At 36.7% G+C, this 16,725-nt stretch overlaps 1 protein-coding gene across 1 annotated transcript; it reads right to left on the reverse strand.

Moving 5' to 3' along the window:
- Positions 1-3,013: 3,013 nt before the first annotated feature.
- On the reverse strand, positions 3,014-11,187 carry oprd1b (opioid receptor, delta 1b). The gene is made up of 3 exons (XM_079893612.1): positions 10,776-11,187; positions 7,438-7,790; positions 3,014-6,358 (listed from the first exon to the last, which is right to left on the reverse strand). The coding sequence occupies exons 1-3, from the start codon at positions 11,012-11,014 to the stop codon at positions 5,811-5,813; spliced, it is 1,140 nt and encodes a 379-aa protein (XP_079749738.1). The 5' UTR covers positions 11,015-11,187; the 3' UTR covers positions 3,014-5,810.
- Between the last annotated feature and the right edge of the window lie 5,538 nt (positions 11,188-16,725).

The raw sequence follows: 16,725 nt of genomic DNA on the forward strand, positions 1-16,725 counted from the left end.
GAATATACGTCACAACAGGGACGAAAAAACTTCTGTTTATGACTTTTAATTAAAATCGTGTACATATAACATGACCATGCAGCATTCACAATCTCCATAACCAAATAATTTTTTTCACTCATGAAAGAAATTGATTGGCGTGTGTGGTTTATCATTGATCGGTGATTTCGCAGGTGTAATCTTTAAAAAAGTCATATTCAGCAGGAATTCATGAGATCTGGAATTTCATATTTCAGGGCGAAAGATTGTTCAAGCATGGTGTTGACCAACAGAAAGATGCTTGGTTTGAAATTAGGTGACTTTTGTCCCATCTAACAATTTTTGGTTTCCAGAAGATTAGTTCCCACAACGTTCTCTTTTTGAGGTTTGTTTTTGATTAGCCAGGAATCTGTCTGTTTTCACATCTGAAAACTGGCACCCTATAATTGATTTCTTTCAGACATACGATGCACAATTTATGTTAATAATATCAGCATGCTTTTAACATGACCATTTGTTATTGTATAGCATCTCATCTTGATGGATAAACAACCACGTCACCATGGAAACTGAACAGAGCAGCCTTTAATGGAAGTTCTTACTGGATATGGGTATGATTTTTACCATATTCTCCTCAGATAAATCATAGGGACCCACTTAGCCTATAGCATGACTGACGTTATACAATGTTTGTAATATTTATTTGTATTTATTTTGTTTTACCATGTGTGTGACAGTTGACAGTCAATGATAAATATAGTGAAATTGAGGAGGCTCTTAAACTGACTTTTTGGGGAGTGACAAGCTGATATTACCTTCAGTTATTGTTTATGATTTAGCACTTTCAATGGACATTTTAAGCATCAGTTGCATATAATCTATTACGTGCAAGAATGTGAGTTGTTTAAAAACAACACTGCCTCTATGATTAACCCACAGCTTGTCAAAAATGAATCTCATAAGGACACTGAAGAGGTTGAGTGCAATATTGAGCAGAGTGTGATCCTCCTGATCAATTTAGATGGCATGCTGTGTCTCTTGTCATTACTCTGCCTCGTGATGCTTCCCTCCGCTCAGTGTGTAAACAGTGTTGCTCTCTGATCCGCTGTTTATGCCGTTATGTAACAGACACTCCAAACCACAATCACAAGGAACCGGAGAAGCACATAAATGACATTTGCTGACCATAATGATGGTGTTCACTATTCAGACCATTTACTCATCTGTGTCTGCTGGCTGGTTGAGACTCCAGAGTCCATTATCCCTACTGTGGCACAAGGTATACAGTACTGCAAGCACCATTGCTTTAAGTGTTTGTGTACTGTTTTCCAAAATAACAGGTGCACTGATTCTGCTCTTACTGTGTTGGAATTTAGACAGAGCAGAGTTACTGTATATATTGAAAGCCACAGTGAACAGACAGGACCCCTATTTTCAATTATGCTTCAAAAACGAATCAGCTTGACAATGAAATGTTTAGTTTGACCTCCTGTGGCTGACAAACAACATTTTCTGCAGATCAACATCTTTCACAGTTTCAGGTCCTGTTTTATACCCTGTTTGTGAAAAGTGCAGAAATCGTAGAGAGTTTGAGATGACTGAGTTCCTTGATTTCCATAAATATGGCTATTTATTTAATTCCATTGACAAATAGACAAATAATTTATTATTATTATTATTATTATTTCACTAATGGTAAAACATACCATTCAGCAAAGCCTAATTAATCATTAACATATAATCTATCACCAGTCAAAGTCCAAATCCTTTACTTGAGAATGGCGAGTGGCAATAATTGGTTAAAGGGGATCTATTATGCCCCGTTTTACAAGATGTAAAATAAGTCTCTGATGTCCCCAGAGTTTGTATGTGAAGTTTCAGCTCAAAATACCCAACAGATCATTTTTATAGCATGTTAAAGGGATAGTTCACCCAAAAATGAAAATTAGCCCATGATTTACTCACCCTCAAGTTATCCTAGGTGTATATGACATTCTTCTTTTAGACGAATACAATCAAGAGTTGTATAAAAAAAATGTCCTGGCTCTTCCAAGCTTTATAATGGCAGTGAATCGTTGTTTCTGTTTTGAAGTCCATAAAAGTGCATCTATCCATCATAAAAGTGATCCACACGGCTCCGGGGGGTTAATAAAGACCTTCTGAAGCGAAGCGATGCGTTTGTGTATGAAAAATATCCATATTTAAAACTTTATAAAGTAAAATAACTAGCTTCTGGCCAAACGAACATACGGATTCCACTTAAGTCTAAAGCGCAACTTATGCGAGTAATGCAACATACTGCTGATATTTACGCTATGCCATGACGCACTACGCTAATTCTGACGTCACAAGTTGCGTAAGTGGAATCCGTATGTTTGTTTGGCCGGAAGCTAATTATTTTACTTTATAAAGTTTGAAATATGGATATGTTTCTTAGACAAACGCATCGCTTCACTTCAGAAGGCCTTTATTAACCTCCCTGGGCTGTGTGGAGCACTTTTATGATGGATAGATGGACTTCAAAACAGAAACGTCCATTCACTGCCATAATAAAGCTTGGAAGCCAGGACTTTTTTTTTTATATAACTCAGATTGTATTTGTCTGAAAGACGAATGTCATATACACCTAGGATGGCTTGAGGGTGAGTAAATCATGGGCTAATTTTCATTTTTGGGTGAACTATCCCTTTAAAATTGCCACTTTTTGGCAATTTTTTTTAGCAAAATCGCACTCTTTGCGTGAGCAAAATCACACTGTTTTTATGTGTGTCCCTTTAAATGGAAATGAGCTGGTGCTCCTGGCCCCCTTTCAAGAAGAGGGCGGAGCTTCAAGAGCTCATGTAACAACAAAACAGGACAATCTCTCACACTGAAAATGTCAGAAGTTGTCAGAGGTGTTCAGCCTCGAACCAGAGTCGGACAATAATGCCTCCTGAGCCAGAGAATATATGCTGCATAAAGACAGAACAGGTATAGTTTAGTTTTAGAATGTTGTAGCAGACCCCGTCCGAATGATGGCCAAAACTTTACTGATGAGTTTTATGAAGTTTATTGTATATCACACAAAAGATGAAGCATCTGTTTTCACCAGCAGAAAATCACCGTAAGAGCTGAATAAAGCACAGTACAAGAAGTGCACATTAAAGTCTTACCCATAAACTCTCTCTCCCTTGCATTATCATCAACATACACAGCGAATTACACAAAACAACTCGTTACAACTAACAGTAAACAAATATATACAGACCTTTTGGCTTTTTGAGGGGTGCTCAATAAACTGGTAAACTTTATATACGTAAAACAACTCAGATGAACTGTAATAAAGTATGTGCTCTTCCCTTTCATTACTACTGTAACCGTACTACTGTACTACTGTGTTTTTATTTAAACTGTCCTTTTACAGCAAAGCTGACATTTAGAATAAGACGCTAATATCACATATGGCTCCGGAGACTATAAGCTGGATCACCAACAGTTGGTACTGACAGTGTACTACTCGCTCAGGGCGGGTTTATGCTAATACGGCAGAGTCCGTCAGCAGTCATGGGCGGGGCCTGTACAAAGTGACATCACTTTGCCCAGAATCTGCAAACAGCTTGTTCTGAGACACTGCTTATTATTTATGGGGATTTATGATTTATGTCCCTGTCAAGGAAAATCTGTTCATCTGCGGCCATATTTGCAAAGCCTCCGGGCAGCTATTTCAGACATCTAGGACCAAGTCCTATCTATTTGAATGGGGGAATCCTGAAATCTCAAAAACTGCTTGCCGAACTCACAACTAAATAACATTTCAAACAGCAAAAAAAATCTGACATGAACTGTCCGATAAATGTTGTTTCTTATGCTCAAATAGCATTAGAAAAAGCTTAGTTTTCAGGCTAGACCAGCCAATGCGCATGTGCAGTCCTAAGCGCGAGTCTCAAGTTTCTATGGGAACCGGAGCTTCTAACGGGAGCTGCAGTGACGTAATGACTTTACCAATCAGCGATTGGCTCTTTTACTTAGAAGGCGGGACGTATTCTGCCATATTGCGTGTTGCAGTTTCTCCCATTCACAAGTAATAGGAGTGAACCGTATTTGGTTTACACACACTGCCAACTCACATTTATGTTAAAACACTGTGTAAAAGTAAATTTTGCATAATAGGTCATCTTTAAATGTCCAAATATCTATAGTTCTCAGACTCTCTGCCACGAGGGAAAGTGTGTACGTCTGCTCAGACCCTGAAATGGTGCCAAGCACTTTTCCACATCAAATGCCTTTTTTTGGCGTGGATTTTAGCGTACGCACACTCGAAGGCCCCAGCTACTTTATTCAAAGCACTTATCCAATATATTGCAAAATGGGGTCTATAGGTTGTCTGGTGAATGTAATTATGTAAAAGTGCTTGAGTCTCCAACCTTTACAAGTACCTGCGGAAAAACAGCTGTTTTGGGGCTTTTGTGTTATATTTTTAACAAACAAAATTTAAATCTTTAAAACAGCGTAAAGGGTGACAGGCTTATCATTCAATATATGAGATGATGAATGTATATTTTAGATACTAAGGCACACTCAACATGGGAAGAGAAAATTGTTGAGATAAAGGTTATTTTTCCCAACACCCATGCAATCTACAGAAAAATGTTAATAGGCTACTTAAGCTTTCACACTGACAGTTCAGATAATTGGTGACGTCTAATTTCCATGCATCCATAAAAAAAATGTATTCATGAGGAATTATGCAACAGTCTTGCAAAAGTACATACAGGTTCTACAGAAAAGTAATACTCACTGCTAATACATAAACACATTCCTGACAGGAAAAAGTTTGTTTATAACAGCTCAAGAAACTAAACTGTCCTTTTACAGCAAAGCTGACATTTAGAATAAGACGCTAATATCACAAAATCAATCGTTAGATGTGGATTTGAAAAAGGTCAAAAACAGCCATTCTGCACTAATAGCAATGAAATGCAAGGATTGTTGCAATAAATACTTCATAACAAATAACTAAGAAGAAATTATCTAAGAGACCCTCTGTGATTCTCAGAATATGTCTAAACACTGTACACTTCGTAGTCAAAGGTTATGAAACACCTTTACTAGTAGCACAAAATTACACATTATCAAGCACCATGAAATGAACAATGTGTCAAGAGTTTATGTAACAGTGTATTTTAACAGCGATCCTAAGGAAAGTATTCTGTCATCCATGCAAAACTTTCCTGCAAACCTTAGGATGAAATTTTGGTCCATTCTCTGTATCCGACACCTCTCTTTCTCCATATATCTTTATCCTCAGATTTAATGAAATCCTTTTATTATGGAGTGGAAAAAGACTTCTGTACATTTTCATTGTTCTGTGAAAAGTGAGCATTTTTGTCTCTTTAAATGTTGTTGTATGAGAAACTGAATTTGTGTATTCAGTACATCGTTTGTCCTCAGTAATAATGTATTTCAATAACAAGATCCCACAAATCCCAGGGAAACACATTCACTTTTATTTAAAAATCCAATTACGGGAATCCACTTTGATGGCTTATACACCACTAATAATTGCAGATTTCCTATTGACCATTCCAAGGCCACATTTTTTATGTTTTTTCCACTGCATGATTAGAACCTTGATGGTCCAAATGATCTCATTTCCTCACTTTGGAAAACATTTAGCAGATTATTTTCCCACAAACGAACCAGCATTTTGCCTTTCTGTATATAAACTTGTCGCCAACTTTTTTGAACCTCAGAGGAGTTTAAAACTCAGTGGTGGAGATCTGGGTGACCTCAGACTGCAGGTCTTTCTGTGTCCTTGGTTGCGTACCAGGAGGCATCTGGTCCAGGTCTAGTCATGCAGGCTGCTTCACTGAATCAGACTTGCCGCACACTGAGATGGGCTCTCTCGTGGCGCTACGAGCTCTGGAAAAGCTGTTGTGCTTCATGCGGGAACGAAAGGGCACGCATAATTCTCTGAAGCACCTCTTGAAGTTTTCATCCAGGAATGCGTACAAGACCGGGTTGAGGCTGCTGTTCATGTAGCCAAGAGCAATACACAGGTGCCAGCAGGTGACAACGACCAGATTCTTGTTGTTGACCTCCACCACGGTCCTGACGATGATGAAGATATGGATAGGGGTCCAGCAGATGATGAAGGCTGCCACCACCACCAATACCATGCGGGTGATACGCCGGAGGTTCCTGTCCTTCTCTTTGGAGCCGGACAACAAGCGCACACTCTTAAGGCGAAAGATCATCAGGCCGTAACAGATGGTGATGACCAAGACGGGAACCACAAAGGCAAAAATGAAAACACAGATCTTGGTCACAGTATCCCAATACTGCGGATTTGAGCCTGGGAATTTCAACATGCAGACCGTTTTGCCTGAGGGGAATATATCTGCAAAGAAAAAGATAAGAAGATTTGTTAATTCTTAAGTAATTTCATTTTTTATTTAGTATATGCAAGCTGTATTATTACGCCAGGTGACGACAAGTGACTCCCTGTGTCAGAATATGCCTACTTCCCTACTGTATAAGGAATAGGCAAAAAGATTATAAAGTGCATATCTGATAGATGCTTTACTATCAGAGGAACTGTGAATGGCAGTGTAAGAAAAAATTATGTGGACGTCGAAGATCTCAAAAATGAAGTTTATTACAGCTTAGCAGTGGCAAGGTACACAAAGCACCTTGGGTTCACCAGCGTCAGAATGAACCCAGAACATCCAAATCTTAAAGACACCCCATGAGACACCCCATTGTCTGAGAAGGTTCTCTGTGTCCCACACCCAGTCCCATTCTACAATTGACTACCATTTGCTCAGGATGTGATCAACCCAAATGGTCAAGAAACGATATAACTTGACTACCTTAATCTCTATGATAATTAAGCCATTTTGGGGATGAGCTCATTCTAAAATATATTTAGGAGTGGAATCTGGGTTGAGGCAGACTACAATTTCTTACAGCAGTGAAGCAATGCGACGCAGGCAGGTCACATGATTTTGACATGAAGAATAGTTTGTTCATACTTCTACCCATATTCATTCTATAGTAATACTGTTTTAACGACCGCAAAGTATGTTTCAAACCAAATATAGAACCTAACAGTTTGCAATTTCGGTGCATCAGTTAAGTGAGTCATTGAATTCAATCAACCGATTATTTAATAACACTGATTTCTTCAGAACCCGAAACAAGCAATTGTCTTTGAGCAAGCGTTGAATCATTCATTCAACTGATTTGTATAAAAAGAATGATTCATCCACAGCGAAACTGTGTATTGCTCGGAGAGCGTTAACTAATTCAGCATGGTTTTGTTCATTAAAAACGATTTTGTTAGCAGAGCAAAAATAGACAAAGTACGGTAACTAGCAATTTTGGATCTAAAATATAAGTTACTCAAAATTAACATCTAGCTTATTGTGCTATAAAATCAAATACTTCTGTATTTTCCCCCACTCACTTTGTCCTCACCTTTATCTGTCACTGTAATGGCCATAACCATGACTGGGATGCCGATAGCAGAGGAGAGAATCCATATGCAGATGTTGATGATCTTTGCTTTGACAGGCGTGCGGAAGTCCAGTGCTCTCACTGGATGGCACACGGCAATGTAACGGTCCACACTCATCATCGTCAATGTGAAAATACTGGTAAACATGTTGTAGTAGTCAATAGCCATGACCACTTTGCACAACAGCTCACCGAATGGCCAGGTGCCCATGAGGTATTTGGCACTCTGGAAGGGCAGAGTACTGGTGGCTAATGCATCGGCCAAAGCCAGATTAAAGATGTAAATGTTGGTAGCTGTCTTCATCTTTGTGTACCTGTTGAAGAAAAAAGAGAAAAAGTCAGCCTGAGAGAATCAGCTACACAAGCACTTCATAGTTTTTGAATGTCGATCAGCTGCACCTGCGTTTGCAATGACGATATGAACATTCAAGAATTCAGATGCAGACGAATGATGAATTGGATGCGCTGATTGTACATGATTTGAGGCTCTTCTCACTTTTGCCCTTTTCATTATAAATATGAGATGATTAGCATGAGCACATATTTCCATTCATGGTTGATCATCATTTAACACCCTTCTAAACCGTATTCAACGTTTATTCCAATAATTAAAATGTTAACATTAAAATAACTTATTATAAATCATATATATAGCCTATGAAGAGTTCAGATGCAAACGCCTCTAAGTGCCATCTGAAATTTTCTTCTAGAATGATCATTTTTATCAAGCTCGTCTATTTAAGTTCAGTAATTTCACTTAAATGGCAATTAGTTGTCATTTAAGTGAAATTACTGAACTTAAAGAAAGTTTCAGATGGCACTTAGAGGCTTTTGCATCTGAACTCTTCATATATATATATATATATATATAATTATTATTATTATAATGGCTAAACAGCTATGTATATGGAGAAATAGTGAAAAGGTGTAGTTACAACATCTACCAGCAGGGGCTAACAACATGCTTTCATTAAATTAAGGTGTCTCAATATCATACAATAATCAGTTTATAATTTTCTCTGTATTTGTTAAATTAATAATGGGCTGATGTATGATAGGGTTGCCTATAAAATGATGCAAATAGTTACTTAAGAAAAGATCAATGCCAAAGGCAAAAATTGTAATCCATTGATTATCCTCTCTTTGAGATTTGTCTGGAGCCCACACAGTGATCTCTTTTGAGGACTTAACATTTGAAGTCTCACAGCGCTGAAGAGAGAATACAGCACATCCATTAGTGACACTACAGTTTATTCCTCTCTTTGTACATGGCTACACGTGTAGAGAGATGAATAAATCCATTATTATAAGTTCCATTAAGTCTTTTGTACTGAGTGCATAACATGTTTTGTTGTATATCCATGACTCATGTTTGCATCTCCTATTTCACACTGGTCGCTAATTCATAAGGAAATACTGGTTTGCTATGCTAAATTTGTAGCATTGCCATCAATCACGTTTTTCATGCTCATCATGGAACACATTTCTGCAACAGGCCTTGTTGTTTAGAGGTAGCGCCATTATATTGACCTCTGAATGGTGTGTGTGTGTGTGTGTGTGTGTGTGTGTGTGTGTGTGTGTGTGTGTGTGTGTATATTATAGAGAGGCTAGAGAAGCAAATAGTTTTTTGCTGCTGCTGTTGTTTTAATCAAAAACCTTAATACATTTGTTTCTGCTGTCTTGTCTTTTAAGGACACTTAGATATTTTTACTGGGAAACCAGACAAAAATACCATTTAAAAATGGCTTTTTGGTGCAGTGTGAGAAATAATGGATTAAAATGAGGGGGAAACTTTGATGTAGATGCAATCTAAAATGCATTCATATCAAGTTCTCCATCTGCAATTGAAACTTTAGGGGGAATTATTAATGAGTTCTTTTCACACCAGACTTCCTATTGTACAGCTTCATCCTTCCAGGCTGTAGTGTCTGATACACTATAATACTCTCTTCTGCTATATTTCTTTGTATGTCTCCTCAAAGGTAGGCAATCCAGAGATTCCGAATATGATTAGTCCATTCAGACTTTCCCTCCTAGGCAATGGCTTTGCTCTCTTGAATATAAGTGCTGTGAATAGATAGAAAGATCTGAACCACTCGCTTGCCAAGGGCTCTATTTATATTCAAAATCTTTTTGGTTCCCTTCCATTTTCTTTTCTAAATCGAGCTGTAAAATGCATGTTCACTTTAATAGTTTAGTTTAAAAGTATCAATGCAATCTAACAAACACAACACCTTAAGCTGAATTTCCTAGGTTATAAAAAAAAAAATCTTATTTTTTGGAGTTCCTATTATGTTCATTTCCTTACAGCGTTCTAATGCTTATTTCATATCTGGAATGCCTGAAAGGTATTATAAATAGAATGCTTTATGTATTCATTTAAAAGAACTCTGATTAGTTCTTTATAGCGGTTTGAAATGGTTTTATACACTGTAAACTTGGGGTTAAGAAATTTGGGGTTCTTCAGATAAAGAAAATTTTGCAGAACCTATAGGCATTTTAAATGTGCCTCAAAAGACCCTAATCAGGGTAGAAGTATATTTAATTTTTTGACAAGAGACATGAAAACAAGCCTGTGAGCAATAGAAGTAGTGTGTTAAAAAATGTTTACAATGTTTAGAGTTCTTACAGGAACTTATGGGTTTAATTTTTAAAAAGTTTCTTGAACTTTTAGAAAGGGTGCTGCTTTGAGGTTCTACATTGGCCATTGGGCTTGCCAGGTGGTGATCTGAAATGTTGCCTGGAGTATCTTTTTATTTTACAGTGATAAAACCAGGATTTACAAACATGACATCATAACTCTGATAAGAAATGTAGTTTTCATTTTATTGCAGAACATTTTAATAGCTATACACTTAATATATTTTAGCTTAATGAAGCCTTTTGTGCGAAATAGATTTTATAAGAAACCCACCCTGGCTTTGTGGTCAAAACCTCAATAAAAGGGAACTCTCCACCCTCAGATGAGCACATCACAAAAATCTTACTCCTCAGCTTTCTCTTTCATCTTCTCCCACTTGATCAAATTGCAGTCAAACTCCCATGTCCAACACATTCTCTGTAGGCTGCATGCTATATATTTCCCGGGTTCAAATAGGTGACGCTATTTATCTTTCTCTGTAGACCTTGTGCACTTATTGTACAGAAAACCAGCAAAGTTTGGGCTAAGATGGTCATTTCTCAGTAGCTATTAATGGCAAGTGGTAAATTAAATAATGAATGATTATCCCAGCTGCATAGACTTTTGGAAGTAGGCCTAGGCGACAAAGGATATTCATTGAATAAACTAGTTCTCTTACCTGACCACACCGTACATAACCAGGATATTTCCAAACAGTCCCACCACGCATATGACTGAGTACAGCGCGGTGATGCACACAGCGATAGCGACCTCACTGCTGCCTCTCACCGCCTTCGGCTCGCTGCCCTTGCTCCAGTTGGACAGAAGTCCCGCTGGTTCCTCCATAAAGCTCGAGTTGTGGAGAATTAAAGGATTCTGTTCGAGAACATCATTAACCGTTACTGTTGGAGGCTCCATTATGCGCTTCCCTTGTATAATGCCAAACGTCTTCTAATGTGACTCAAAAACGGGAAGATCTTAAACGTCTATCGTTAATCTAAAAGGTATAGAAAGATATAGAACAGCAGATATAAGGACATCAACTCCACTGGTCACTTTACGCAGCTCTCCTTTTCTCTTCTCCTCTGCTCGGGAGCGCGCAATCGACTTCCAACTGCGCGCGCTGCTGTACATGCGCTCGCACTTTCTCCCGAACTACAAACCATGTGCATAGTGGAACACACTGAAAATCTGCCCCCACACACAAAAGTGACACTCGACATACTGTAAACATGCACTATAGCTGTGCTATTTACTATTATTTGTTATATATATATATATATATATTTGTTAGAAAAAAGGTTAAATTTGGGTTCTTACTCATAGGGTTCTTGACTCTATTTTAAGGAACCCTTTATGTCAAACAGATTCTATAAGGATACATGTCTTCAATGAATGCATAATGCTTTCATATTTAACATTATTTAAATGTTTCTAGTGATAAAGTATATTTACACGTGTTCAATTCATAACTTTTAATCAATTTATTTTTATAAACTAAATTTAGTTTTAATAAATTGTAATTAATTTGATTACAATTTATTAGTTTATAATTTATTTTAATTTATAAACTAAATTTAGTTTTAATAAATTGTAATTAATTATTTTGATTACAATTTATTAAAACTAAATTTAGTTTTATATAAAGCACCTATCTTTTTCTTCTATAAGCATGTTGTTCAGTTAAAGAGAGAAATACAATTTTGTGGAAATCTGTGCCACATAAAGGCTAAAATTTGGGGGGCTTAAGTTCTTGGCCTTGCTGCTTTGAGGTGACACATTTGTCAAGATTGTGATTTTGTCGAGCACTGCTCTTGGCTTCGTTTCGTGAATAACAGGGCACCATCTGGAGGCTTTGTATTTAAGTCAAGCTGTTACAGCATGTTGTTTTGCTACCTCTTAAGACATTATTGAGTTCATTCAACTTGCCAGAATTCTACAGTGCATGTACTTTTATGTTAATTCAACTCATTCTACATCAATGCATAATACATGTCTTATTCCTCATAATAAGTGACTTACATTTACATGTGCTAGGAGGCATAATTATTAAGTTTGACCCTCAGGGTAAATTTGCAATTAGCACACATTTTGATAATGGAATCCTGTTCAAAATGATTACACGATCAGTTAAATCAAAAACGATTCTTCACCATTCGTGGCTTCTAATCGCAGCGGTTATGCGGAAATGAAATTATATAACAGAGAATCAATTTCAAGCACTTGACAATATCCTCCCTGCATGGCTCTGGCTCTCTACTGTTACAACATTGTGCTTTTTATCCAAAATTTATGATTAGCGATGTTAAAAGTTACCTTGTATACGCTTTGTATCACTCAGGAAACAGGATGATTTCTCTGGAGCCTGTTAAAAGAACAGATCAAACAAACAGAGATAAAAAAAAAAAAAAAGAGTGCTGTTTTTATAATGAAATGTTATGCAACGCTTTCACACAGTACAGAAATCTTCCATGATTTAAAAAGACTAAATGTGCTAGAAGATTTCTTTTGAGTGAATTATCTAGTTTCTTAGTGCCATGAGCATGTCCTAATGAGAGTGAAATTACATTTGACTTGCATGACATTAGTATAAATGAATGAATCTGTATAATGGACGTTCGACAGTGAATTTCAGAGCAACCACAAGCTTACATCTGTTTTGCTTCATAGGTCACCATTTTAGCTGGCCAGTAGACATTTAAACTGAGAGAGCATCTGTTGTTACAGATGGCTTGATAAATATGACTTGATGAGAGAGATTGGATCATTAACTTGCATAGACTACTCCAGTTCTTCCCAGACAAAATATTTCTGGAAGTTCTCAGTACACAGCCATCATTTTTTATTTGTTCCCAGTTCTACCTATATGTGTGATTTATGTCTGGTTTGTCCGAGACCAGATGCTAAGCTTGGCCACTAACAGATTGAAGTCTGCTTTAGCCTGACAGGTCCAAGAGCCAGATGCACACATTAAACCATCTGATCTTTAGCCAAACCGGCTATTTAGTTGTGACTGAACTGACCATATGCCATTTAGAGAAAAATATGACGGAATATTGGCAAAATAAAATCCTGAGCCTTATTATATTTTTTAAAAATTCGATCTAAAATTGTCGACGAGAGAATGAGAAATGCTTCTTGATCTTCTGACTAACGATGTGATTTTAATATCTAGCCACAAAAATTTAAGACTTGCCAAGAAAAAAAGATCACAGTGTGTCACCAAGAAAATGTAAAAGTTTTATTTCCAATATAACACTGTCTCTTACTTTAAGTTTTAATAAATATAAGTAAACACTAGATCAAATAATAAATACAGAACAAAATATAATTAACACAATCATAGCCAATGTTGACACATGAATTAAAATAATGCATGTATGCAAATCTGTTTAATGCAGGTTCTCAACCAATTTGTAATTGCAGCTATTGCTTTGAATGTCATTTCAAGTGTCTTTGGATCAGCACTTGATAATAATAATCTGATTATTTATTCTTTCTTTAAAATGCAGGCCTCATTAAAGCTATTTACATTTGGGGTGGATACAGGATATCAAGCACTGAGTAATACATACATAATGGATTTAATTTACCCATGTAGTAATATCTGCTGTTAAATGTAGGTATATTTTCTTTCAAGTGTGGTTAAATGGATCATGTAATGCTCAAATATTACGTATTGGATTGTTACGAAGCCTCGGTTCGCCCAAGAATCAGTGCATGATAAGATGGCTGGTTTGCTTAATTATCATTAATGTGAAGGACAGAACAGCCACGAATTCCATTAGCATCTAATCAGTGTTTCTGCCTCTTGTCATCAACAGAACTGATGAATTCAAGCCAGTGGGAGTCTAGAGTGAAACATGTTTACTGGGGATGTTAATTTAAATAAAAAAGTTGTTTTTTTTTTTACCAAAAAAGAATTACACCTGTCTAACAGTTCCTTTCTTCATTGTTTTTTCCTCCAAGAACAACAGCCTTGGCTAAAAGGCATATTGTCTGTTGTTAGCATTCTATTCACTATTATAGTTTACAAGGCTGCAATGCATGTCAAAATAATACGTAACATGTACTCCCCATTTTTCCCTCCCCACTCTGTCCATTACAAGTTTTTGTTTTGTTATTGTTTCTTTCAAAATGATTTTCCTTGGAAAATAATATACTGTAAGCAAGTCAAACAGTGTGTAAAAGTTTGATGGGTCTTTTTTTTTTTTTTTGAGGGGCTGGTGGATTAGATCACGGGTGACTGGTAGATTAGATTGATGAGAGTAGCCAGCGGAGCCTTCTGCCCACATATTGGAACAGATCTTCTGACAGCCATCAACACGTTGAGACTGAGAAATTTGTCTATCACCTCTCATTTTCATCCAGATCTGACCATCCAGACTATGATGAGCTTCTGCTGTAGAAATACACTAACTCTGCCTTGTCTTTCAAAGGATTTAGATCAGTAATATATACACAATACTTATGGAATATACAGTCATGGTCAAAATTTATGGCACCCCTGGTAAATATGATAAAAAAATGGCTGTAAAAAAATAAATCTGCATTGTTTATCCTTTTGATCTTTCCTTCAAAAAATTCGCAAAAATCGAACCTTTCATTTAAGTAAAAGAATTGAAATTGGGGGGTAAATCACATTATGAAATAAATGTTTTTCTCCAAAACACGCTGGCCAAACACGTTGGCACCCCTAGAATTTTTTATGAGAAAAATATCTCTGAAGTATATTCCCATTAATATTTACATTTTTAAGCACACCAGGGTGACTAGGAACATGAAATTGTCCAGCCATGACTTCTTGTTTCACAGGAGTTTAAATATGAGGAAACACAAAAGCCAAATTCCCTTAATCATCCATCACAATGAGTAAAACCACAGAATATAGTTCTGATGTGCAGCAAAAGATTATTGAGCTTCACAAAATAGAAAGTGGCTGTAAGAAAATATCTAAAGAATTGAAAATCCCCATTTTGACCATCAGGGCAATAATTAAGAAGTTCCAATCAACTAAAGATGTTACGAATCTGCCAGGAAGAGGACGTGTGTCTAAATTGTATTAATGGATGGTGAGGAGGAAAGTTTGAGTGGCCAAAGACTCTCCAAGGATCACAGATGGAGAATTGCAGAGATTAGTTGAGTCTTGGGGGTCAGAAAGCCTAAAAAAAATTTATCAAACAACCCCTACATCACCACATGTTGTTTGGGAGGGTTTCAAGAAAAATCCTCCTCGCTCCTCCAAAAACAAACTCCAGCATATTCAGTTGTCAGACACGACTGGATCTTCAAAAGGGACCGGATTCTGTGGTCAGATGAAACAAAAAAAATGGCTTTTTGGCAGCAAACACACCAGATGTGTTTGGTGCAAACAGGGATAAAAAGTACCCCATGCCTACGGTTAAATAAACTGCTGAATCTTATATGTTGTGGGCCTATTTATTTGCTGGAGGTCCTGGACATCTTGTTCAGATACATGGTATTATGGATTCTATCAAATATCAACAGATATAAAATCAAAACCTGACGGCCTCTGCTAGAAATCTTATAATGGGCCGTGGTTGGATCTTCCATCAGGACAACGGTCCAAAACAAACATCAAAATCAACACAAAAATGGGTAACTGAGCACAAAATGAAGCTTCTGCCATGACCGTCCCAGTCCCCTAAACTGAACACTATAGAAAATGAGTGGGCTGAACTGAAGAGAAGAAGCACCAACATGAACTTGTGAATCTGAAGGATCTGGAGAGGTTCTGTATAGAGGAATGGTCTCTGATCTCTTGTCAGGTGTTCTCCAAACTCATCAGGCATTATAGAAGAAAACTCAGAGCAGTTATCTTGGCAAAAGGAGGTTGCAAAAAGTATTTAATAACAGGGTGCCAACAATTATGGCCAGCGTGTTTTGGAGAAAAACATTTATTTTATAATGTGATTTACCCCCCACTTTCAATTATTTTACTTCAATGAAAGGTTAGATTTTTGTGAATTTTTTGAATGAAAGATCAAAAGGATAAACGATGCAGATTTATTTTTTACAGCCATTTTTTTATCATATTTACCAGGGGTGCCATCAATTTTGACCACCACTGTATAATATCTGTCTTCCAACCACACACTGCCATGAGAATAGTTCTTAATAGCTCCAAGCTCCTCTCTAACTGTGCTTGCATTTCATTGTAACATCCGTTGTGAGCCATTGCATTTCTGATGAATGCATATTGACCATTTACTATATGTAATTTTAAATTTGTAATAACTAAATTTGTTTCTAGTAATAAAGTATATTTACTAGCTGTTTAATTCAAACAAATTTAATTTAAAAATATGAAAAATATATTATATTAATATAAAAATATTAATATATAAAAAAAAATTATTAAAACAAAATCCATTAAATCAATTATCACTTTATTTCAATGGTCCAGTTTAGGCATGCCAATAAGTATAACTTTGCAATTACATGTCAACTAACTCCCATTAATTTGCAACTTCATGTCAACTAACTCTTAGAGTATTAGTAGACTGTTAGTTAGGGGTATACTGTAGTAGAATAAGCTGACATAGTTGCAAAGTTACTTATAATCAGTAGAATGTCTAAAGTGGACCATCAAAATAAAGTGTTATGAT

This window comes from Squalius cephalus (genome assembly GCF_949319135.1).
Source record: "Squalius cephalus genome assembly, chromosome: 15".
Lineage (NCBI taxonomy): Eukaryota > Metazoa > Chordata > Actinopteri > Cypriniformes > Leuciscidae > Squalius > Squalius cephalus.

Coding starts and splice junctions, on each gene's coding strand:
- oprd1b (XM_079893612.1), bottom strand. CDS start 11,014: ATGGAGCCTCCAACAGTAACGGTTAATGATGTTCTCGAACAGAATCCT. Junction 7,791..10,775: donor GTTATGTACGGTGTGGTCAG/GTAAGAGAACTA, acceptor TTTCTTCAACAG/GTACACAAAGATGAAGACAG. Junction 6,359..7,437: donor CATTACAGTGACAGATAAAG/GTGAGGACAAAG, acceptor TTTTCTTTGCAG/ATATATTCCCCTCAGGCAAA.